The sequence below is a fragment of the Mytilus californianus genome, unplaced genomic scaffold (genome assembly GCF_021869535.1).
Source record: "Mytilus californianus isolate M0D057914Y unplaced genomic scaffold, xbMytCali1.0.p SCAF_13, whole genome shotgun sequence".
Taxonomy (NCBI): domain Eukaryota; kingdom Metazoa; phylum Mollusca; class Bivalvia; order Mytilida; family Mytilidae; genus Mytilus; species Mytilus californianus.
Genome location: NW_026262615.1, coordinates 32,527,690 through 32,553,045, shown reverse-complemented (window position 1 = coordinate 32,553,045; position 25,356 = coordinate 32,527,690). Strand labels below are relative to the sequence as shown.

General features: G+C 31.6%; 1 protein-coding gene across 1 annotated transcript; it reads right to left on the bottom strand.

Moving 5' to 3' along the window:
- Positions 1 to 10,763: 10,763 nt before the first annotated feature.
- Positions 10,764 to 25,343, bottom strand: LOC127723523 (lipoyltransferase 1, mitochondrial-like). The gene is made up of 5 exons (XM_052230163.1): positions 25,237 to 25,343; positions 20,252 to 20,787; positions 19,333 to 19,446; positions 17,839 to 17,970; positions 10,764 to 11,211 (listed from the first exon to the last, which is right to left on the bottom strand). The coding sequence occupies exons 2-5, from the start codon at positions 20,741 to 20,743 to the stop codon at positions 10,810 to 10,812; spliced, it is 1,140 nt and encodes a 379-aa protein (XP_052086123.1). The 5' UTR covers positions 20,744 to 20,787; positions 25,237 to 25,343; the 3' UTR covers positions 10,764 to 10,809.
- Positions 25,344 to 25,356: the final 13 nt, after the last annotated feature.

The following is a 25,356-nucleotide window of genomic DNA, read 5'->3' as shown; positions in this document are numbered from 1 at the left end:
AAGTAAGTAGAGGTATCCCCGTATTTTTTTTAACTTGTGCACTTGGTAACGGGATTTTTTTTCAGGATAACAATGGAATAAACTCATCATAGATACCAGGATAGAAATTTTATAACATCACGTCCACATCTGTATCATTATAATCAATTTTCTGTGTGTTATAGAAAAAGTGCAGTGTATGTGATGTCGAAGTAACAGTGGTATTAAAAAATGCCCAAAATGTGAATACGTTCACTACATAACGGTCAATTACATAACAATTTACCTAATTTTGTTATGTAGTGGACATTTTTGTTGTGTAGTCGTCAATATCGTTATGTAGGTGACAAAAAAGCAAAAGTCAAAATTGGTCGTTGAACACTGTAATAACCGAAGTAATTAGAAAATAGTAAATTTATCTTCTAATATTTCAGAAAAATGTCATCATTTATTAGTACCAAACATTATCAGATTCTTTATTTCTTATAAAACCAAGTTAGTGGTACAAAGAAAGATATTTTTACATATAATAACAAACAGATTCTGCGCATGACAAGTTTTTACAAAACGAGCATAAAAAGATGAGAGATTGATGATCAACCTGGAGAACATACTTCTGTATTAATAATTCTGATTAATTTAGACAAATTTTTCAATACCCGAATATTTTTTGAAACAAATAAACTGCCGAATTTCAAAACATTTACTCGGCTTACATAATGAGGTTTAAGAAAAGCTCTTCTACTTTCTGATAGAGCTGTACAGTTTAGAATATAGTGAAATTCATCACCTATCTCTCGAGAATTACAAAGTACACAGTACCTTTCCTGTCTAACAATTCGAAGCCATCTGCCGGTTTCTATATGTAACCGGTGATTTCCAGTTCTAAACCGACATAATCTCTTGTGGAGAGTTGTCTCATTGGCAATCATACCACATCTTCTTTTTTATAATAACGTTTTTTTATCTTTATAAGGTAATAAGTCTAAATATTCTTCAAATTCAAAGTTTTCTTTAAAATGTTTAAAGCATAATGCTTTTGGAGAGTTTTCCATTTCTGATTTCAAAGTCTGCTGAAATTGGTCAAATATTCTGTTTAATGCTCAACTCTAACCATTTTGGATTAAAACTGTAATTTCTCTGATTTATCCAAATATTTGAAAATCCATATTAATTCAAGATATTTTTTATACAAATCAACCATTCAAAAGTATATCCACTATCTTCGTTGAGTTTATACATATAATTATCTATACAGAATATTTGTCAATTTCTGATCAGAACCATTTACAATGTTAGACCAAACGGTTACCATACGGTGTTCCACATATACTGACATAGGATAAGCGCCTAGCTCTCCATAAACCATAAAGCTTAGGTTTTTTTTCAAATTTTGCATCAATATTACTAAATCCCCAAATTTCACTGCCGAATAGCAATATTGGTCTAACGATTTTATCAAAAAGATCGTACTGACATTTGACTGTCAGGTTATATATACGGCCCTTTTTTTTAACTTCATACATAGTTTTGGTGGTTTTAATAATGAGTTTATTTTTAGCACTTGTGAAACTACCCGTTTTGGGAAAAAATAATGCCTAAATATGATATATCCATGACAATTACTAAATCCTTACCACAAAGTGTAAAATTTAGATTGTTTGACAATCTACCATTACAAAAAATAACAATTTTTGTTTTGGTTGGATTAACCTTCAGTTTCCATATTTCACAGTATTCATAAAATGTATTTAGCTGCTGTTGGAGATCTTGTGCAGTTTCAGAAAATAAAACAGTATCATCTGGATAAAGTAGTACATAAAGTTTCAAGAAAATATTAATTTGTTCTTCTATGTCATTTTTCACTATGTTTAAACATAATACATCATTTCTATGAAAAAATTCTTCCAAGTCATTCATATACAACGTAAAAAGAAAATAAGATAAGATTTCTCCCTGTCTAACAACAATATTTCATGGAAAGTATTCGGTAGTTTCACCATTAAATGAAATACGAGATTTAATACCAAAATACATGTTAAATATTACATTTTACCATTTATATCAATTTATAGTAATTTTTGCCACAGGCCATTTCTCCAAACGGTATCAAAAGCTTTAGCGAAATCTATAAAAGCACAAAAAAGTTTCCTCTTTTTGTTTTTCATCGTCTTAATGAGAGAATATAAAATAAATAAAATATCAGTGGTGGAGTTTCCTTTGAGGAAGCCTCCTTGGTTTTCGCATATCAAGCTATATTCTTTCGAATATTTATTTAGTCTGTTTAATACAGATGTGAAAACTTTCCCAAAACAGCTTATTATGGTGATAGGTCTGAAATTTTTTGGATCAAATTTATCCCCTTTATTAAACACTGGAATTATATCGCCCATAGCCATTCTTCGGGTACGATACCTGTATCAAAAATTACATTAAATAGTTTCACATAAATATCAGACATAACACTAAATGAATGCTTAAGATATTCATTAACAATTCTATCATTAGCAGATGCTTTATTATTCTTCAGACCCTTAAAAGCATTTTTTTTAAACTTCATCACGAGTAATTACAGAGTTAATATATACATTCAAACTATCTACATCAACATGGCTTTCTGTAGGATTTTCGTTCTCTACATTTTGTCCCTTATTTAAATCTTTTGAAAAAATTAAACAAAACAGTAATTGGGATATCTGGAGTTTTAAATTTTTTGTTGCTATTTAAAATTCTCCAGTATTCCTTTGGATTTTTCGATTTTAAATTACTAATTTTGTTTCTAATTTTCTTGTGGTGTTTTTTAAGATATCAACATCGGTATGTAGATGACAAATTTCGTAATTTCTGTAATCTCATTTTGCTTTCAAAATGATCTTCCCCGTTTCATTATGAATTCATATTTTAGATTGTGTTCATTAGATTTATCAAAATTGAATTAAGTTGATAAAAATATTAAGGTTCATGTGGACCCTTTGGCTAAAATGGCTGCATTTTCACTTCAAAATTTACTCTGAGTACAGACAAACCTGTGTATCTGAAAAAGTTTTCAGGCATAGCATGCCCTAGATAAATAAAATTCAAATATATCTATGTTTTAGAAAATTAAAAACTTACCAGGATTTTGCAATGCACTTTTTTCATTCCTCCAGAAGGTGCCAAAATAAACAAAGTTGTGAAAGAATTTTGAGAACTTCCCCACAGGTAATAATTGAAGTGAACTGTATTGATTGACATGGTCAATAGATACCTGACAATAATTGGTGATTTAAACCGTCTACCTGAGTGGACCACATCAAGTGAAACTCAACTGTTTGTTAATTTTATCATCTTCTGCAGGGACGAAAAAAAATGCACTGTAAAATCCAGTTAAGTTTTAAATTTTCTAAAACATAAAATGCATTTGAATTTAATTTACATAGGGCATGCTATATAGCGAGTAGCACACCTACATTAGATTGATTTTGATTTTGATGTTCTGTGTTTTAACGCCACTTTAAAGCACCGCTTTTGGGCTATTTCGTGGCGGCCAGTTTTTATTGGTGGAGGAAGCCAGAGTGCCCGGAGAAAACCACAGACCTTCGATAGGAAAACTGACAATCCTAATCAATTAACATTGGAGTCGAGTGCACACGAACGAGCAGGGTTCGAGCTCACAACCTCAGTGTTGACTGGTTAGTGATTACAGTAGTAACTACTTAGACCGCCACCAAGGCCCCCACCTACATTAGATCTTTGCTCTTTGTTAATAAGGCCATATAATATAATTACTTTATCATGTTTATTTAAGGAATGACTGTAATATTTTTTCTGTCTATGAAGAAATAACATCAAAAATGTGGTGCACACCACTGAATAACCCGCGTAGCAGGTTATTTTAAAGTGTGCACCACATTTTTTATGTTATTTCGAATAGACAGAAAAAATATTACAGTCATTTCTTATAATTTAATTCTAAATTCTATTTTAACCTGAGTAAACCATGAAAAACGTTGTTGACGTCACGGTCGCATGACAAAATTATGTCTATGAGCTGATAAACAAAACAACGTCAGCCAATCAGAAGACGCGTTACATCCAAAATTAAATTATATTCGGACAAACATAGTGAGGGAGAATATAATTAACCAAGAAGCTGTAGGCTTCTGTAATTACTGATAGGTTTCATAACGAGTGAGAATGGGATATCGCTTTATATCAACTCGAGTTATTTAATTTCAATATAATAATAAACAAGCCTTTGGCAAGTTTATTATTACTATTTAAATTAAATAACGAGAGTTGGTATCAAGCTTTACACTGGCTTTTTTGTCCAGGTCAGCTATAAAAAGGACATGCTAAAAATCATATGAGTATAATATTAACTATTGTGACTTTAGATAGAGCAAACATAAGAATGACTTTCACATCTATTACGGGAAACCAACACAGTAAGAACAGAAAAATCATTATTTTTTTGTGAAACTCAGATCAGGAGATTGGGAAATTTTGGTCAGGAGATTAGGACTCAGATCAGGAGGTTTTTAGTCGACATAAATTTTGACGTAAATGTAACCGTGTGCTGTAAAAATTGTCTTTTAAAGTGTGTATTCTTCAACTTTCCATCCGAATGTATTATGTTTATAGTACCCTTGTACTTATAAAGTTTCTCCATCTTTTTTAAAAAATTTTAATTCATATCTTTTATATCATTATTCTATAGAACAATCATTGCATTCAGAACATTTGTTTAACTATCAGCAATTGCAATTAGTTTATATTGCATATTAAGAAACATATATATAAGGTCTAGAATAAAGGGTCATAGTTATTATATAAATTTCAATTTAAGTCTTGAAAGGAAGTATAGAACCCTCTAATAATTTTCAAATTATTATTTTTTTATTTGTCCTAAGACGTTTAAAATAATTTAATTACCATCCTTTTATGATTATTTGTTCAATTTATATTTTATTTATATTCTTTTAAAAATTTACATTATTGAAAGGAAAGAAACTTAAAACAGGATAAATCAAGGGAAGTAACCCAATAAATACACAAAGTTTTTATTACACAACGGCAGTTAGCCTGAGGTAAAAATTGTTGATTACCAGTAAGTTTGACACCCAAGCTGACAAGTGAAGCCATATAATTATGCATGCTAATTGATTTACATGTAAAATATAACTTCAGGTAATGTCAGTTACACCAGATGTCTGAGATGATATGTTGGGGAAAAAATTTCATACACTGGATTTTTTTCTCGTCAACGGGAGGTCGGGAGGAGACCCCTGAAAACGGGATTATTGTACTCCCGTTGGGAGGTTCACATGTATGCATATCATTATTATTTGCTTTTATATATAAATCAGAAATAACCAATTTAAAATGGAAAATTTTAAAGAAAAAAAAAGGGAAAAAAAATCCCCCCCCACCAATTTTTTGAACCCCCTTATGATTCATCACCCCCAAACTCAATCCCAGCCTTCCCTTTGTGGTATGGTACCTTGCAGTACAATTCCAGAGAGATCCATACACTTGAACACAAGTTATTGTCTGGAAACTAGAAAAATGCTTGTTTTTTTGCCCCTTTTTGGCCCCAAATTCCTAAACGTTTGGAGCAATTACCCCCAAACTCAAACCCAGCTTTCCCTTTGTGATATGGAACCTTGCAGTACAATTTCATAAAGATCCATCGCTTACACACAAGTTATTGTCCTGAAACTAGAAAAAAATGCTTGTAAAATTTTTTGCCCTTTTATGGCCCCTAATTCCTTAAATTTTGAGGGAATTACCCCCAAAATCAATCCCAGCCTTACCTTTGTGGTATGGTACCTTGTGGTACAATTTCAGAGAGATCAATACACTTGAACACAAGTTATTGTCTGGAAACTAGAAAAATGCTTATTTTTGGCCCCTTATTCCTAAACTTTTTGGGCAATTACCCCCAAACTCAATTCCAGCTTTCCCTTTGTGATATGGAACCTTGTAGTACAATTTCATAAAGATCCATACACTTACACACAAGTTATTGTCTGGAAACTAGAAAAATGCTTGTTTTTTGCCCCTTTTTGGCCCCTAATTCCTAAAATTTGTAGGCAATTACCCCCAAAATCAATCCCAGCATTCCCTTTGTGATATGGAACCTTGTGGTACAATGTCAGAGAGATCCATACACTTACACACAAGTTATTGTCATGAAACTAGAAAAATGCTTGTTTTTTGCCCCTTTTTGGCCCTTAATTCCTAAAATTTGGAGACAATTACCCCCAAAATCAATCCCAGCATTCCCTTTGTGATATGGAACCTTGTGGTACAATGTCAGAAAGATCCATACACTTACACACAAGTTATGTCTGGAAGTTACAAAAATGCTTATTTTTGGCCCCTTTTTGGCCCCTAATTCCTTAAATGTTGGTACCATAACCCCCAAAATCAATCCCCACCTTCCTTTTGTGGTATTGAACCTTATGGTAAAATTTCATTGAGATCCATTCACTCAAACTAAAGTTAGAGTGCGAAAACTAATGTGTCTTCGGACGACGACGACGCCAACGTCATACCAATATACGACCACAAAAATTTTTTTGCGGTCGTATAAAAAGAGGTGAAAAAAGAGTAGGTTGAAAAAGGCCGTAATATTTTTAAGTTTTTTTTCATCCAGAAAAATTACTACAAATTTCACATAGAAATATGTCAAAAATGTTTTGGCTTTCGAGCCTATAATGTACTCTTATGAAGACATAAAAAAATGGCCATTTTCATATACAATGATAAAGTTGAAATTCAAGGCCAGATTTGACCAAAAATGAACCTTGTCCATCTGAAATCTGAAATCCTGTACATCTAGAAATGACAAACCTGAAAATCGAAAGGAAGCTTCCTTTCATTCAATAACAGTGTAAAGTTTCAAGTAAATCAATCCTAGCATACTGTAGTTAGCATGGTTAGTAGGCAATATATGAAAAAAATCAATTTTTCAGGAATAAAGTTACATAACTCTGGAAACAGCAAAAGTGAAAATTCATGAAAATTTAAAGGGAGGTTACTATAAATCCATTCTAGCCCTGTGATTTAAATTCAGGAAAAAGTATCACAGCAAGTTAATTCTTGCACATGTCATATATCTTAGTACTGTAAATTCAGAAATTATTGCGTGCATTTATTATTGCGATTTTGTCATTTTGGACTAAAATGCGATTTCAATTTTTTTGGGATATTGAGAAAATTTCTGTTTCATTCATATAAAAATAATCAAAATGCGAGTTCAAAATGTTGCGATTATAAGCCTGTCGCATTTTTCGCAATAATTTCTGAATTTACAGTATTTTTTTGTTAATTGGGGAATTTAGTGTTTCTGTTTAATTCGTTCAAACAATAGTTTGACTTTGAGGATTTAAGAACTTGTTGCCTCATAGTTGTGTAATTGGCAATCATACCATATCTCCTTTTTTTTATTGCATAATATTGTAAAGACACTTGTTTATTGTTGAAGACTGTATGTTGACCTCTAGCTGTCTCTTTTTGTAATTTGTGTTGAGCTGCTTTCTCATCCTACACAATAAAATATCTTGGTACAAGATTTAAGATCTTCTGAACAAAACACACCCAGAAAGACATAAAATTTAAAAAAAAAACAGTTTTATCAGTGTATTGACATGTTTAATCTGCTTAATTACATATAAACTGAATATAAAGTTTTATAGTGGAACATATATTAACAGACATAATTATGATTTGAAAATTTCAAATCAGAAACAAAGAAAGTAAAAATTCATTCTGTTTATCATGTTTATTGAACGATAAAAAAAAATTTGTTAGTTTCATAAATCGTATTAACCAATTCTTTACTGTTTTCCAAACTGATTTTTCAAGATTGCTATACCGCAGTCAAATGGCACCAACTGCTGAGGAATATAATTGTTTATTTCTTATGAAGAAAGAATCTTGCTATCTGATTGGTTAATTACCTGGGTGTAAATAACACTGGAACCAAGTTCACACAGGGATAAAAATTTTCAGAAAAATAAAAAAAATAAATAGAATAAAATGCTCCGCAGGGCGCAGCTTGATACGACCGCAGAGGTCAAACCCTGAACAGTTGGGGGAAGTATGGACACAACATTCAAGCTTGATACAGCTTTGGATTTGGATTGTGATTAAATATTTGACACAGCATAGGTTTCTAACACAGATTGAATGTGGTCTAAGAACTTAAAAATTTTAAATTGGACATTCACCTATTATGGTCCAATATCCAAAATCTAAATACATGGTTAGATTCAGCATATCAAAGAACCCCAAGAATTCAATTTTTGATGAAATCAAACAAAGTTTAATTTTGGACCCTTTTGACCTCAATGTGGACAAAGTTGATAACGGGGCCCAAAAATCAAAAATCTAAATACATGGTTAGATTCAACATATCAAAGAACCCCATATATTCAACATATCAAAGAACCCCATATATTCAATTTTTGTTGAAATCAAACAAAGTTTAATTTTGGACCCCGATTTGGACCAACTTGAAAACTGGGCCCATAATCAAAAATCTAAATACATGTTTAGATTCAGCATATCAAAGAACCCTAAGAATTCAATTTTTGTTAAAATCAAACTAACTTTAATTTTGGACCCTTTGGACCTTAATGTAGACTAATTTGAAAACGGAACCAAAAATTAAGAATCTAAATACACGGTTAGATTCGGCATATCAAAGAACCCCAATAATTCAATTTTTGATGAAATCAAACAAAGTTTAATTTTGGACCCTTTTGACCTCAATGTGGACAAAGTTGAAAACGGGGCCCAAAAATCAAAAATCTAAATACATGGTTAGATTCAGCATATCAAAGAACCCCATATATTCAATTTTTGTTGAAATCAAACAAAGTTTAATTTTGGACCCCGATTTGGACCAACTTGAAAACTGGGCCCATAATCAAAAATCTAAATACATGTTTAGATTCAGCATATCAAAGAACCCTAAGAATTCAATTTTTGTTAAAATCAAACTAAGTTTAATTTTGGACCCTTTGGACCTTAATGTAGACCAATTTGAAAACGGAACTAAAATTTAAGAATCTAAATACACAGTTAGATTCGGCATATCAAAGAACCCCAATAATTCAATTTTTGATGAAATCAAACAAAGTTTAATTTTGGACCCTTTGGACCTCAATGTGGACCAATTTAAAAACGGGGCCCAAAATCCAAAAACTAAATACACGGTTAGATTCAGCATATTAAAGAACCCCATGAAATCAAGAATAAAACCCCATTGAAATTGGTCAAGAAATAAGCAATTTATAGGAAGTATCTTCTTTTGCACAATCCTGTGCTATTAAATATTTCTTGCTATTGCGCAATACTGTACAATTGACAATTTCTTGCTATTGCCCAATATTGTGCTATTGGATATTTCTTGCTATTGCGCAATACTGTGCAATTGAAGATTTCTTGCTATTGCGCAATACTGTGCAATTGAAGATTTCTTGCTATTGTGCAATACTGTGCAATTGAAAATTTCTTGCTATTGCACAATACTTATTATATAATAATTTACACATCCTGTTTGGTGTGCATCTCCTACCATATCATTATTATTTGCTTTTAAATATAAATCAGAAATAACCAACTTAAAATGGAAAATTTTAAAAGAAACAAAAAAGGAAAAAAAGAAAAAAAGGAAAAAAAAATAAATCCCCCCCCAAAATTTTTTGAACCCCCATTATGATTCATCACCCCAAAACTCAATCCCAGCCTTCCCTTTGTGGTATGGTACCTTGCAGTACAATTTCAGAGAGATCCATACACTTGAACACAAGTTATTGTCTGGAAACTAGAAAAAAATGTGTTTTTTGGCCCCTTTTTGGCCCCAAATTCCTAAACGTTTAGGGCAATTACCCCCAAACTCAAACCCAGCTTTCCCTTTGTGATATGGAACCTTGTAGTACAATTTCAGAAAGATCCATACACTTACACACAAGTTATTGTCATGAAACTAGAAAAATGCTTGTTTTTTGCCCCTTTTTTGGCCCCTAATTCCTAAAATTTGGAGGCAATTACCCCCAAAATCTATCCCAGCGTTCCTTTAGTGATATGGAACCTTGTGGTACAATGTCAGAGAGATCCATACACTAACACACAAGTTATGTCTGGAAGTTACAAAAATGCTTATTTTTGGCCCCTTTTTGGCCCCTAATTCCTTTACTGTTATTACCATAACCCCCAAAATCAATCCCAACCTTCCTTTTGTGGCATTGAACCTTGTGGTAAAATTTCATAAAGATCCATTCACTTAAACTAAAGTTAGAGTGCGAAAACCAATGTGTCTTCGGACGACGCCGGACGACGACGACGACGACGACGCCAACGTCATACCAATATACGACCACAAAAATTTTTTTGCGGTCATATAAAAATTCAAAAATTACAAAAAAAAGGTAAAATTTGATTTTTTTTTTCCAAAATTCTCCAAAATCAAATAGAAAGGTAGTATTTGACAAAACAATTTGTAGTGGAGTTCTTCATACGAATTTTTTAATTTTACACCATGTATAAAAAGTAGTAAAGGAACGCATAATAAGAAATCAATTTATTATTTTGGTGTAATCAGGGGTGTACAGAATTTTACTACGGTGTTAAAATTGCATACACAATTCGGCTGCCCCTCAAGGTGTATGAATAATCAACACAGGTGTACACCCCTGATTACACCAAGATAATTAATAGTTATATTACATTTTTCAAACATATATATCTATACTTTGCAAAGACTGCATTGAAAAAGTAAAGAAAAAAAGGGATATAAGTACATTTTTTAATAATAACTTGATTTATATTGATCTATCATCACACACATAAAACTTTAGATAAACAGTTGCCAATCCAAGAATGTAATTCAATCTCCCCAAAGTGTCTAGACTCCTGTTTAATCTTATTTAAGCTCATCTGTAAATCATTAAACCAAAATCTAGTGCCTATTAAATGTTCTTGTATCAATGGCCTCATTTTTAGGTATGTCTCATTAAAATTAGTTTCTATGTCAATTTTTGATATCCTGCCTTTTTCAATGTTGACATTTATAGTAATCTGATGTTCAATATAGTATTCTAGATTTTTAGCAAAGTGTCTAGTGAGGGAAAAATTTGGAGTTCTTCCATAAATCCATTCCCAATCAAAAAGTTCATTGTAAATCTTCTGTAAACCTGGGAACTGTGCTTCAGATGGATTTATAAACTGAAAATTGTCCATCTGTAATAAAAATCAGACCATAAGTTATCATCTACAAGCATGACAAGTTAACCCTAACATAAATCAGCTTTCCCCCTTCTCTATATCTTCCATTTGTATAAGTTTCATTCCAATCAAGCAATGTGAACTCAAGCTACCAACTGGAAGGCATTTTTAAAATTTTTTAATTGTTTTAGTGACAGTGACCTTCATCTTTAACCGTTGGACCCCAAAATCTTAAGACCTCTTCCTCTTCTAGATATCTTCAATCTGTATCAGTTTCATTCCAACCAAGCAAGAGAAACTCAAGTTACCATCCAGAAACAATTTTTCTTATTCTTTACTATTGTTAATAACAGTGACCTTGACCTTTGACCTATTGATCCCAAGGTCAATAGGCTTCAAACAAAACCCTATCTTTCATCTGTATAAGTTTCAGTTCAATCAAGCAAGGGACATTCTAGTTACTATCCTGATGTGCATGCATGCAAGTGTCCCCCATTTTTTAACAAGTACAAGAAACTTTATTGAAAATCACAAAATAATTTCATTGTAAAATTTCTCAAGTTAAAGGATTATCAATTATATTAAAACACTTTCACAAGTATGAGATTCAAAATACAATGATTTACTGTTACTTGATAGTAGAAACCTAGTGTCCTAATAAAGTTGAAACTGCCAGATTAAATTTTATATTTCAGAAGGGAAAGAAGCATGGTTGATTAGCAAGCAATTTTAGGTCATTAAACATAATCAGTTATAATCTGTTGCATTTCACAAATTGTCATTAAACGTTTATAATATAAAATGCATGAAAATATTATCTTGACTCGTATCCATTACAAAACAAGCAATTTGTAAAGGTACAACCTTGCCACATTTTTGTGCCTGTCCCAAGTCAGGAACCTCTGGCATTTCTTAGTCTTGTATGTTTTTTTAATTTTGGTTCATCTAAATGTTTCCAGTTTAGTGTGACGTCCATTTTCTCTGAACTAGTACACATTTTTATTTAGGGACCAGCTGAAGCCCACCTCTGGGTGCGGGATTTTCTCGCTGTGTTGAAGACCCATTGGTGGCCTTGGGCTGTTTTCTGCTCTTTGATTGGGTTGTTGTCTATTTGACACATTCCCCGTTTCAATTCTCAATTTTACAAATTAAATGAAGGAAAAGCCATCTGAGAAACATCCAATTACTGACTTTAATGAGGTAAATTAACAAATGGATGGGAAAACAGGGGATTGGAAATGTCCAAAGACCATTCTTGTTATTACAAAAACACCAACCAGCACATTAAACCATAAAACAGTTATTTGATATTTCAGAAAAACAAGTTCATGGGGAAAAATAAAATGTGTGAGCCTTCAAATTAAAACATGTGACACCTGCCATCTCCAAATCGTGAAATGAATTAAGAAGAAATCCTTGTTTTTGGTATGGGAAATCCTGAAAATCACTCAAATCAAAATTTAAAGTAGTGGGTGCCCCATTTCATGTCTTATATACAAATCTATTAAATCTAGGAGAAATTTTGTCAAGCAGTTTTCAAGGAGTTGTGGATTTATAAACTGATGAAAGCTCAAATTGCTTAAATCCATGTCTTGATATCAGAAATGTAAAAAAAACAACAAATAAGATCAAAATTAAAATAGCAGGTGCAAAATTTCATGTCCTGAAGAAAAATCTACAAGATCGTTTGACATGTTTGAATTTTGTTAAAATTGTTTTCAAAGATAATTGATAAAAGTCTACATGGTTTAATCACTGTTTTGATATGGGAAAAGCACAAAAAAACTAAGATTAAACATTAAAAGCAGGTGAACAATTGCATGTCCAGTAGTAGAATTTGTGCAAGTTATATTAAATTCTGTTGAGCTATTCTCAAGGAGATGCTGGTTAACAATGTGTAAAGAAAACAACGACACTAAATGACGGAGATGATCCCTATATGTCACTTCAGCTGATAGGTGGGGACATAATGAGTAGAAGTCTTGGGAAAAAATCAATGCTGGTAAAATTTGCAGGCACATATTAATGAAGGTTAATATTTCCATACATAAAATTTATTGTCACTTCAATATCAAAATCACAAATATTACTTGTAATAATATATGACATTTTGAAAATTACTTGCATACTGTGGATTCATTTTATCATTCGAGGGATACAAATGTACATGGATTTGTGGGTAAAGGTTACCACAAATGTAGTGAAAAATTTCTATATGCATTTATGCAGACGTTGGCAAAACCAGGAAATCAAATATCCACAAAAATAAAAATTTCTTCAATCCACGAAAATTTAAATGAATCCACGTGGTTAGGGATGTTGCTAACTGAGGTTAGTTCAGTAAAACAACACATTAATATTATAATATCAGCTTGACACATTGTACAAAGTCTTAATGATGTTATGCTGTCCTCTAGATTTTGGTTTGTATACTGTTGGCTTGCTGTCTAATTGATGTATACCTTACATATCCTTTGGTTCATATTTTAGACCTCAGCTGCCAAGTTGTTAAGTATTGTATCTACAGTTATCACCAGCATGTTAACACTGAGTTTTTGAGTTCAAACCCTGCTCATGGCAAGATGCTTTCAACTCATATCTTAATTGACTAGAATTGCTTATTTTCCTGTCAAAGGTTTGTGGTTTGCTATGGCACTTTAAAAGTCCAAAAGTCTGAAAAGACCAATTTTTCTTAATTTGCATGAACAATTACTCAACATTCTCCAAAAGTATGACTTAGGTCTTGATTTTTCTTGACAAAATCTGATTAATATTAAATTTGTATGAAATTTACTCTACAAATTCTCGACATTCTGAATATGGTCTTAGAATTTCTTGACAAATTCTTGATATTTGAATACTGTCTTGAAATTTCTCGACTGATTCTCGACATTCTTATTTTTTCTCAGTATGGCTTGACATATTCTGAACATTTTGAATTGTGTCTTAAATTTACTTGACAATACTGAGTTTTACAAATCATGACCAATATACATGATATAACTTAATCTTTATTTCTCTTTATATAATATCCTGTTGTTTTAAGTTATACTTGTTACAACAAAAACAAAAGTTGGGCATGTAAATATAAAATAATTGGAGATTTGGGTATATAAATAATTTTATAAATACAAATATGGCTATGAAATTTAAAGTATTAACAATACAAATGTGGGTATGTTGATATAAACCAATTTAAATGTGGGTATGTAAATAATTACAAATGTTGATTCCTAAATCTTATAAATAATTGCTAAATGATTAAAACCAATCATACTGTAGACATATTTCATTCTACATGCATAATATTCAATGTTAACATGGTAAATAAACAATTATTGTACCAAAATGTGGTTTTTATAAATAGCAAAGTATTATTGTATCCTAATTCTTTCAAGGATTTGTATAGTCTTTGATTTAACAGAAGAAAATTTGTGTAATGTCATCTGTTGCAATATATCTAAAGTATTACATGTTGACAGGATGTTCCCCATAAAATTAAGGTATTCCAAATAAGTTATACACACCCCAGGGTACACGCGACTGTCATATGGAAAATTACTGCTTTACCTGTAATCAAACATGCAACTTTAGAGATAACTGTATTGTATTTGAAACTTTGCGGACGTCCATCGGTAGTTTTACTGTCGCAAATTTAGTTTACATGGCGACGCGTAGCGGAGACAGGTAAACAGTTATTTGCGACAGTAAAACTACCGATGGACGTCCTCAAAGCTTCAAATACAATACAGTTATCTCTATTCTTATGCAAAATAAACAAATCATTCAATTTTAGTCATTATTATAGTGTAAATTTTCATTAAACGAAAATCCCGCGAAATGATGTTATCTTCTTTGGCGCCTAAACTAGGTAGCGTCATAAGTATGCTTCCGGCATCAAACGTAAACACCTGGCATTGTTTTGGCTTCTTGTCCGCTTCAGAATGTAATAAAATTTGATAAAAAGAAGATTTCTAGGTGCAAAATGTGAGTCTTTTTGCTTTTCATTGGAGAAATTACATGTCAATACATTCCGGAATTCAAAATGTCGGCTTCCTTAGTTACAGACAGGGAGATAGAGAATTTTACACTTATTGTCATCCAATAAGAGCCATTGATACAAAATAATTGCATTAGAATTATCAGTTGACTGACCATGCCACTACAATTTGAAAATATTTTTGATAGATCAAAATGAAAATCATCATTTTATATAAAATATTTAGAACTACAAAATGTAAAAAGGATTTTCTTCATTGAAATTATGAAGTGAAATAATTTAACATAAAAACAAATCGGATAATTTCCCAACGATTAAAAGAAAATTATTATCTACTCCAGGAATAATAGAAAACTGTATTTATAAAGGGTCCCATCAATGACTTCTATAGAAATCATTGGTCTTATGAAATGGATCTCAAACAGACATGCATGATTAAGATCTAAACATTTTTTTTGTTCTATGATTGCTTGAGAAAAAAATTTGTAAGGGTTCCACGGAACCCAGTGTCTCGCCTACTTTTTCTGTTAATCGCAGGCTCAACAAAAATGAGGAAGTAAATCAATAAAAATATTCCTCTTGATACTATCTTTTGATTGTAAGAAGCTTCTGTCCAAGTTTGGTAAAAATCCAGGATAGTTTATGAATCTAATAAATGTTTAAAAACTTTAACTGCAGACTGAATGTAATGTTAACTGGAAGAAAACAAAATTTCCTTCTAGATACTAGCATTTGATCATAAACAAGCTTCTGTCCAAGTTTTGTACAAATCCAAAATAGTATAAGAAAGTTATTAAAATTTTAAAAACTTTAACCACAGAGTGAATGTGTTGTTTCCTGGCAGCAAATCTAAGTCCATTTAAAAGTAAAATACGAAAAAAAAGGATTTATTTTTTTACAAAATTTCCTTCTAGATACTAGCTTTTGATCATAAACAAGCTTCTGTCCAAGTTTGGTACAAATCCAAAATAGTATAAGAAAGTTATTAAAATTTTAAAAACTTTAACCACAGAGTGAATGTGTTGTTTCCTGGCAGAAAATCTAAGTCAATTTAAAAGTAAAATAAGGAAAAAATTGATTTTTTTTTTACAAAATTTACTTCTGGATACTATCTTATGATCATAAACAAGCTTCTGTCCAAGTTTGGTAGAAACCCAGGATAGTTTAAGAAAGTTATTACAATTTTAAAAACTTTAACCACAGAGTAAATGTAATATTTCCCGGCAGAAAAACTAAGTCCATTTATAAGTAATATACAGAAAAAATGGAATTTTATTTTTACAAAATTTACTTCTGGATACTATCTTATGATCATAAACAAGCTTCTGTCCAAGTTTGGTAGAAATCCAGGATAGTTTAAGAAAGTTATTAAAATTTCAAAAACTTTAACCACAGAGTGAATATTTGTAGACGCCGACGACGACGCCGACGGAATGTAGGATCGCTATGTCTTGCTTTTTCGACTAAAGTCGAAGGCTCGACAAAAATCAGGAGGGAAGTATAACAAATATTTAGATTTGATATAAAATTATGAAATTCAACACTCAATTTTGAATAAAAAAAGTTTTTGCTTGTTCTAAAAAAAATTAATAAGTTTTTGAATCAAGATGGGAACAAATTCTTTGTCCCAAACGAATGTACCCCCTTTTTAGCCACACACACGCACAAGATGAATGGTTGGGTTCAAAAGAGACACATGGTCACAATTTAAAACTGCCTAAAGTCACCCATTCTAGTAAAGAAAATTTGACTGGCAGTTTTTCAACCAACAAAAATCTCAAATGCTATTTGTCAGTAACTTCGACACATATTCCAAGTGAAAATAATTGAATTAAAATGTTTAATAAAAAATAAATCAAAATTAAAACTACATGGAGGGGGGGGGGGGGGGGGGGGGGGGTCATTTGGAATATTCCCACTTAGGTGCACCACTATACAAATCCTTGATTCTTCTAAGTTTAGTTTAGCGATAATAAAAATGAGTATATAACAGCATGAGAAAGTGTTTAAACAGTGCGGAATGTGTATATACACAATTCAGGCGAAATTTATAATGTTGAGATAGTGTCAAGACATCTTGAAGACCATCAAGAATATGTCGAGATATATTCAGACAGCTTTAAGACTGTCAATAATGTGTCAAGACACATTCAGACATTAATAAGAATGTCAAGAATATGTCAAAACATATTCAGACATTATTAAAAATGTCAAGAATATGTCAAGACTGATCGAGACAATTTTAAGACAGTCATTAATTGGTCTAGACTAATGAAGACTCTTATCAGATGATACAGAAAGTGTCGAGAAATTTTAAGACAATGTTAATACTGTCAAGACACTTGTCAAGAAAAATCAAGAACCTTATTAGACAGATTCATACTTTGTTAAGAATTTTTAAAAATAATTCAGACAAAGAAAGAATGAAGAGTAAAAAATCATGCAAATTCAGACAAAAATTGGTCTTTTCAGACTTTTTGACTTTTGTAGTGTGGGTAATCTAGCTTCCTTTACCAATAAAAAATGGCTGCCATAATATATGACCAAGACCTCTTAAAGTGGTGTTAAAACACCAACAATCAATCATATTTTAAACCTGAATTACCAACTGTGATATCTTAAGTAATTTCTACAATAATTACATTTTTCTTTCCCTTTAAAAACTGTTGACCTATCACATCAACCAGAGAATCATATGTTACACCAGGAATACTGTCCGATAAATTCTTTACTCGTGACTTCAAGCTCTGTGTTGCTCTGCTGTGAACTCCTACCTTTAAAATAAATAAAAAATTTAGGGTGAAAAATTTTAATAGTATCATCAACATTTTTTCGAGTGATCTAATCATTGGTACAATAACAATTTCATTCATCTGAGAAAATTGCTTTTTCCAATGATTTTTTCTAGCTAAAGTGATATAAAACAATGACTATACTGATCATGAACATAATTATGGTTATAAACTTGGAAAATTTCAGATACTGTAATCTAGAACAATTACAATTACAATTGGACTCTTAATTTTTCCGACTGAGAGAAATTTTTCTTTTTCCCAGAATGGAGAAATAAGCAGGTAAATAAATTCTGACCATTGCAACAAACTAAACAACATGCACTTTCTACAGGCTTGATAGCATTATAATTCCTACTGTGTATATTTCAAAAAAGATGACACTGAATGTCAATGAATGCTAAATTTCCAAAAATTAAAGTCCATTGGATCTTCTTGCATACTGTAAATTCAGAAATTATTGCAAGGTTTCTAGTTATGCGAAATAATGTGACTTGGGGATTATCACAATAATAAGAACTCACATTCTGATACATGTATCTGAAACATATATATCTGTATGCAGATTTTCCTGAAATCGCAGTTCTAACCTCGCATTTTTGTCCATTTTTCAAAAATTGCAATAACAAAATGCACGCACTAATTTCTGAATTTACAGTAGCTCTTAAGATGCAATAAGTCAAAATTATAATGATAATAAGAAAATTGTGACAAGAGAAGATAACTCAGTAGCAGTGGAGAGAAAGTAAAGGGTGGAGATACACCAATCTTACATCAACTCTAGTGATGCGTAAAAAGGTTTAAGATGGCAAATAGAAGATATTGATTGGCCACCTTTGATATATATATACTAGTACATGTATGCAGACCTTCACTTGTCTTTGTAAATTTTTTATTGTACTTTGTTGCTTTCAGATTATGTTTTGGTTTTATAAAGCTCACTAGCCGCTCTGTCACACCTACTGTGCTTGTACATGGGATGCACATCAACCCCAATAAATTCCCTTTTCCGTAGCTACTAAGCATACAGAATAGTGCTAATCAATATAGGACAACAGGGGTGTACCAACAATTAATTCTTCTCTCAAGGACATGCATGAGGTATAAGAAAAAATATGGTTTAGGTTTAATGTTCAAACACTTTAAGACAATACAATAAGAAATACAGTTGCTTCTTGTTATCTCACACTTTTTATCTTGAAGTTTCTTTAGTTCTAAAAGTAAAATAATAGATTTGTATTATCCTGATATCTCATTATTTCTGATATACATGATATACATGATATACATGATATATGTCAAATTGTTTTTGTCAGTTAACTGTATTTTTAACCACATTGTTACCGTTGACATTGGGCTGTCCAAATATTCAAACAATTTATCTTTATCCACATCAAATATTAGGGTGAAATGGTGATAGGTTGTATTACGTCCAAGTTTAGAAGCTGTTCCTGAGACCTGAAATTATAAATATGAAAGTAATTCTATAACATGATCTTGTAAACCAAATTAAATGGTACAGTCAATATACTGCAAGTTAATTTCTGCTCATAGGCCATCAATAAAAAAAAAATGCAACAAATGAGTGAAAGCATCAAAATTCTTCTTGTCTAGGAGAGTTTATATTTGTATACAAATTTTTTATGCTGTCAAACATTTCATATGCTATGCTTTCAAATATTTTGACTAGCACACACTAGATATAGTAAGATTATTCCAGTTAAACTGTTTTTCTCAGTATCATGCTTCTTGTTAGAGCTTCTGTTATCATCATGATTATCATTTTTATTAAATTCCATAAAGGATGAAAAAGTTATTAATGCCTAAAAAACTTTATCTGTACACATGGTACATGCTGTATCTAAATCATGAAATGTTCACTGCAAAAAAAACTGAGTCCATTTGTCAGTGAAATACAGAAAATGAAAAAAAAAATCTTGCTCTGGACATCTGAACATGCTGGATATTGTATTTCAATCATGAAGAAGCTTCTGTCCAACTTTAATACATTTTCTATGAATTTTTGATAAAGTTATCATGGTTATTGGTGTCTAAAAAACTTAAAGACAGACTGACCCTAAATATTGATGATGCTAACTGAATATAGGATAGCTATGTCTCTCCTGAGGTTCTTCATCTGCTAAGTCTGAGGGATGTGTAACCTTAAGCTTGGTTTTAGTACATTTAATAAACGGTAACCCTTACAAAATTTTAAATGAAATTTATTTTCAAGACTGTGATTTTTTCTCATTCGGTTTCTCACCTTATAAAAGCCATCCAATAATATATCTTCCCTAGTATTTATACTTAAATCTATGTTCCAACGGGATGACAAAGCTTTTACAACAAGGTCAAGATTTTTGTACCTGTTGTACAAAGATCTGTCTTTAATAAAAGAGCAATTTATGTTTCCTTTATCGTGATATACCGCTCCTCCACCACTTTTACGTCGAGCAAGACTTAAGTTATTTTCAGCAATTTTCCACACATCACATTCTAGATATGGATTCTGATGACATCCAATCACAACAGCAGGATTATTCTTCCACATCAGCAAAATAGATTTGGTCTTTAAATTTTCATTTTCATACAGCCAATCTTCAAAGGCTAGATTCATAAAAATGTCATTGGAAAGGGAAACAAATACAAGGTCACCTGATTTGGTAGTATAATGTTTTCTTAGACATGTTAGATGATTCCACGTGTGAAGTTGCTGACAAAACTGTAGTTTTATCTTTATGTATCTTGTCACCATGTTGTTTTGATTTTTTTGTCTTCAATTACAGCTATATTTTATCACTGAAAAAAATAGCAAAAAGAAATCATATTTTTGATATCATGAGAGTTTACTCCTAACTAACTTAAACATATAGTCAATCCATTGTCAGTTAGAGTTGTTTCCCTTGTCAAATGTCATTTTGAACTGTGTTCATGGTATTTAGAAGCTTTAGGAGAAAAAAAAATATTTTCGTAATTTTATTATGTTTATCAATCATGTCAATATAAACATGATAAATGTGTTAAAATCATGTTACTGTGAATTTATTCACTTTCCTTGTTCCAACTTACATGGCTTGAGGGAGATTTTTTGTTTCCTGGTTTGCATGTATGTTTAGTCCTATAATATAAGACTTCGGACTTTCATATCATCTACATTCAACTTTTTTATCGGATATTTTTTTTTTACTATCAATGTAGTCCTATAATATAAGACTTCGGAGTTTCATATCATTTACATTCAACGTGTTTTATCGGATTTTTTTTTTTTACTATCAATGTTGAATCCCGGGTTTCAACATTGATAGTAAAAAAAAATATCCGATAAAAAACGTTGAATGTAAATGATATGAAACTCTGAAGTCTTATATTATAGGACTACATGTATGTTGGTCTGTAAGCACATCAATAACTAGCTAGATTTCCCTTAGTCCAAGATTACTCTGACGTCCAATGGCTGTTTTGACAGACCAGCTGGGGCCATGGGACGTCAGAGCTCGTCCCATATCAAAAATATTTGGATGTCCCATGGCCCTAGCTTGTCTGGCAAAACAACTGTTGGACGTCAGAGTAATCTTGGACTAGAAAAATTATTATGTCCTCTATTAAATATTTGGACCATTTAGTTAAATACAATCATACCTTAGCTCATGATTTATCTAACCACTTGGAAAACGAACAAAAGCCTTAGTCCAAAAAAAAATTACTATGAATGAGGGTACAAATGACGGTAATTAAAATATTTGTTAACGAAGGTTAACGATATAGCATTTTACTCCATTTGACATTTACAAATGGCTAACGGCAGCTACAAAATGAGATTTGATGAATGACAATAGAAAATTAGAGCTCATTTGACACTAATGATAGCGTTTAAGCTTGATGAATAGCATTCCTACCCTGATGAAGGCATTGCATCAAATAAAAATGGCCTTTTATGAAATCTCAAAGGCAATTATGAAATAGAGAAGTAAAATAAATCTTGCTTTCTCAGTAATTGATTATTTTTTACTAAAATAAGATTTCCAAATTATTTGAACAACAAGTGCCTGTGCTACAAAAATATAACAGTCAAATCATGAAAGTTGAGACGATGACATGTCAACGTATATTTGTTCCGCCTAACAGAAGTTCCACTGGAAACTTTGTTATAAACAATATGTCATAATATCTATTCCTGTTGGAACAAATATTCTATACCATTTATTCCGTTAGGAACATATACTGTAATCTTCTTCTATTGCATGGATATCCTTCCATTCATGGAACACCACATACAGCTGTGTATGTAATATATATTCCTGGGGATGCCTATAAAGTGCAAAAAGAAATAGAAAAGAAAAGAAACAAAACCAAACCAAAAGAAACCAAAAGAAAAACGAAAAGAAACAAAACGAAACGAAATCAACATAAAACGAAACGAAACGAAATCAAATAACGAAACGACATCAAATTACTGATCACTTTAATAAAAAAATTTTAATCTATTTAAAAACAAAACTTAAAAAAGATCATAAAATACTTAGACAAATACAATATTGTATTACTAGTGTATGTGCCTTATTGTGGTTTTTCGTGAGGGTGAGGCAACACTGACTGGCCTCTCGGAATGAACGTTCCTACAGTTGTCATCCTAGCTGTTTAATGGTACACTGGAGCATCCAAGTTTAAAACCGACTAAGGCACGGACCATTTGACTTTTTTTGGGGGAGGGGGAGTCTGGTCTTTTCATGTGGACCAGGATTTTTTTTCGAACGCTACGCGGGACAGATTATTGTTTTCATTGTTCAATGTAGAAAATTTATTTGGGATTTTTTTTTTCTATTGGAAAAATGTGGGCAACTTGGATTATTTTTTTTTTAATCCAAGTGCTGGCTGGACAGATAATTTGTTTTACCTAAATCAGGGCCAGGATATTTTTTCTAAAAAAATATAATCGGCTTAATATTCAATTTGACTGATTTAAATGCTTTCATGTCGATCCGGCCCCAAGTAGATCCGTCCCAAGTCGTTCCGTCCCAAATCGATCCGTTCCAAGTCGATCCGGCCCCATATTTAAAGTCGATCCGGCCCCAATATAAAAAATATTTATAAGGAATAGGAATAAAGATAAATATAAATGTTTATGAATTTTGAAATAATATAAAAGGTGGACGGTAAAAAGTTGGCTTTTGAAGACTATCATGACTATTAGAATATTTAATTTTCATAACATTCTGTTCATGAATTAAAAAGATTGTCAAATTTAAAAATGTATTCAATGGTACAAACAAAAAACTGACACAGAAAAGACAGTGATGAAAAGAAATAATGGTACATTTCTTCTTCATGTTACATGAAAAAAATAACAATTACTTATTAGAATTTCAAATAAAAGATCAAACTATAAAGACCTTGTTGATTGAGTAAATTTTATCAATCAAGATTTTTATTGAATTAAGTGCTTAATGTGTTTAACGACTGGCCTTTTCACGATCATCAGACAATTGTTGAATAAACAAACCAATTATAGATTAATGATTTGATTTAAACAAGTCATGATGATGATTACATAGGCCCTTATTATATGTTCTATTGGATTGTAAATATCTATGTGTGAATTAAATAAAAACTCCCCCCCCCCCCCTCCCATGATATTCCAAGTTATCATGGAAAATAACTTCATATTTACATGCTGATGTGGCTTTACAAACAGTACTAATCATACTCATTTTCGTATCGATTTAAAATAAATCATCTGAATGTTACTCCAATATTAGGCATACTTCAATTACCTGCTGTCATTAATCGATACTTTTTACAAATTCCATTAATCCTGATTAAAAAATGTCCCAAAATCCTCTGAAGTTAATATAAATTATTCATTATTTTATTATGTGGCCGGATCGACATGGGGCCGGATCGACGTGGGACGGATCGACTTGGGGCCGGATCGACTTGGGGCGGGATCTGTTTGGGGCCAGAACGACCTGATACAATTTAAATTTTAGTTTCTATTTCGTTTCGTTTCTTTACTTTTCGTAGGTTCCTTTTTCGTTTCGTTTCGTTTTATGTTGATTGTTTTCTTTTCGTTTCGTTTCTTTTCGTTTCTATTTCTTTTCGCACTCATATTCCTGTGGCTGTGGAAATAATATCCCGCAATGGTGGTAAGTCGTGCACTTAAGGCCATTTTTTATTTTATTTTTCTGTAGACTTAGTTTTGTTTTTTTAATACTGTGTATTGTCAAGCTTGGTTGCTCATAATTGTTTCTCAGTCACTGAATGTACGATGTTGTTCCATACGGGAGCAGCTGACCCGGTTTGTTTACATTCAAATTCTAATGGCTTCAAAACCACGTGACACATTGAATCGTTATATCCAATCAAATTGCTCTACTGTCAATTAGGTGATTTTTTAGTACAAGGCAATTATATTATTTGTTTGTATGATATTGCTTTGAAATAGTTTGCAATAAATTGGGGGATTCTTCAATAGGAAAACTCATTATTAGCCATGAAATTTGACATCAATGGAATTTTATATGAATATTTACTTATGGTCAGACAGGAACATATATATTGATATACTGTTCCCAGGGTCAGAATATCGATCTCTTTATATTAAACCAATTTTTTTTTTATGAAAAATATATGTATATTGTTTTTTCTTAACCTACTCTATATTCCTGAACAAAAACATTACATGATTATCGTTTGTTTCCCAAAGTTTTTCTTTCAATTTGGATGTTTTTTTTCGCGGGAAAATCGCGGAAGACGTAAGGTGCTTGCCATTTTGAAATTCTTAAAAATACGATTTGCTTGGCCTGTTTGGTCTGCCATTAAGATTGATGACGCTCAATGGAATGTAAACAAAGCAATGGAGGCCGGAAGAGGGGTTTTCCTAAGTTCTGAAATGCTTTTAGGCATTCGGAAGTCAGGTTTGAAATGGCCATTAGAAAATCTGTATTTTTGTACAATACTTAAGAATAATAATGAAAACATATCTTTAGAGATATAATTTTATTTAGAAGTGTAGAAAAAATGTATTCTGCACTAATTTTATACGCTGGTATTAGCGTAGTGACGTCAATGCGGAGTTTTCCCGTATGATAAGTACAATAACAAAATCCGAACGAACCAACGTTATGACCGATTATAGACTACGGTAGGATATTCCAGAATATTTTTTTCCTTTTGGAACTTATATTATGAAGGAACTTCTATTCCGTAATAGACATTCTAAAGGTATATACGGGATGGACAAATACTCACAGTCTTTATTTTTATCATCATTTTAGCAGATATAAGACCTGGCATGATCGAATTTTAAAATTTAGAAAAAATATCATGTTTTTTTGTGGGCGCAGCCATATTGGTATTTTTCGAGGTTCT

Bases quoted from the DNA above. Each gene is read 5' to 3' on its own strand.
- LOC127723523 (XM_052230163.1), bottom strand. From the start codon at position 20,743: ATGGTGACAAGATACATAAAGATAAAACTACAGTTTTGTCAGCAACTT. The intron at 19,447-20,251 runs GTGAGAAACCGA...TTATAATTTCAG, and splicing joins TATTGGATGGCTTTTATAAG to GTCTCAGGAACAGCTTCTAA. The intron at 11,212-17,838 runs GTAATTATTGTA...TTTTTATTACAG, and splicing joins TTTTAAAGGGAAAGAAAAAT to ATGGACAATTTTCAGTTTAT.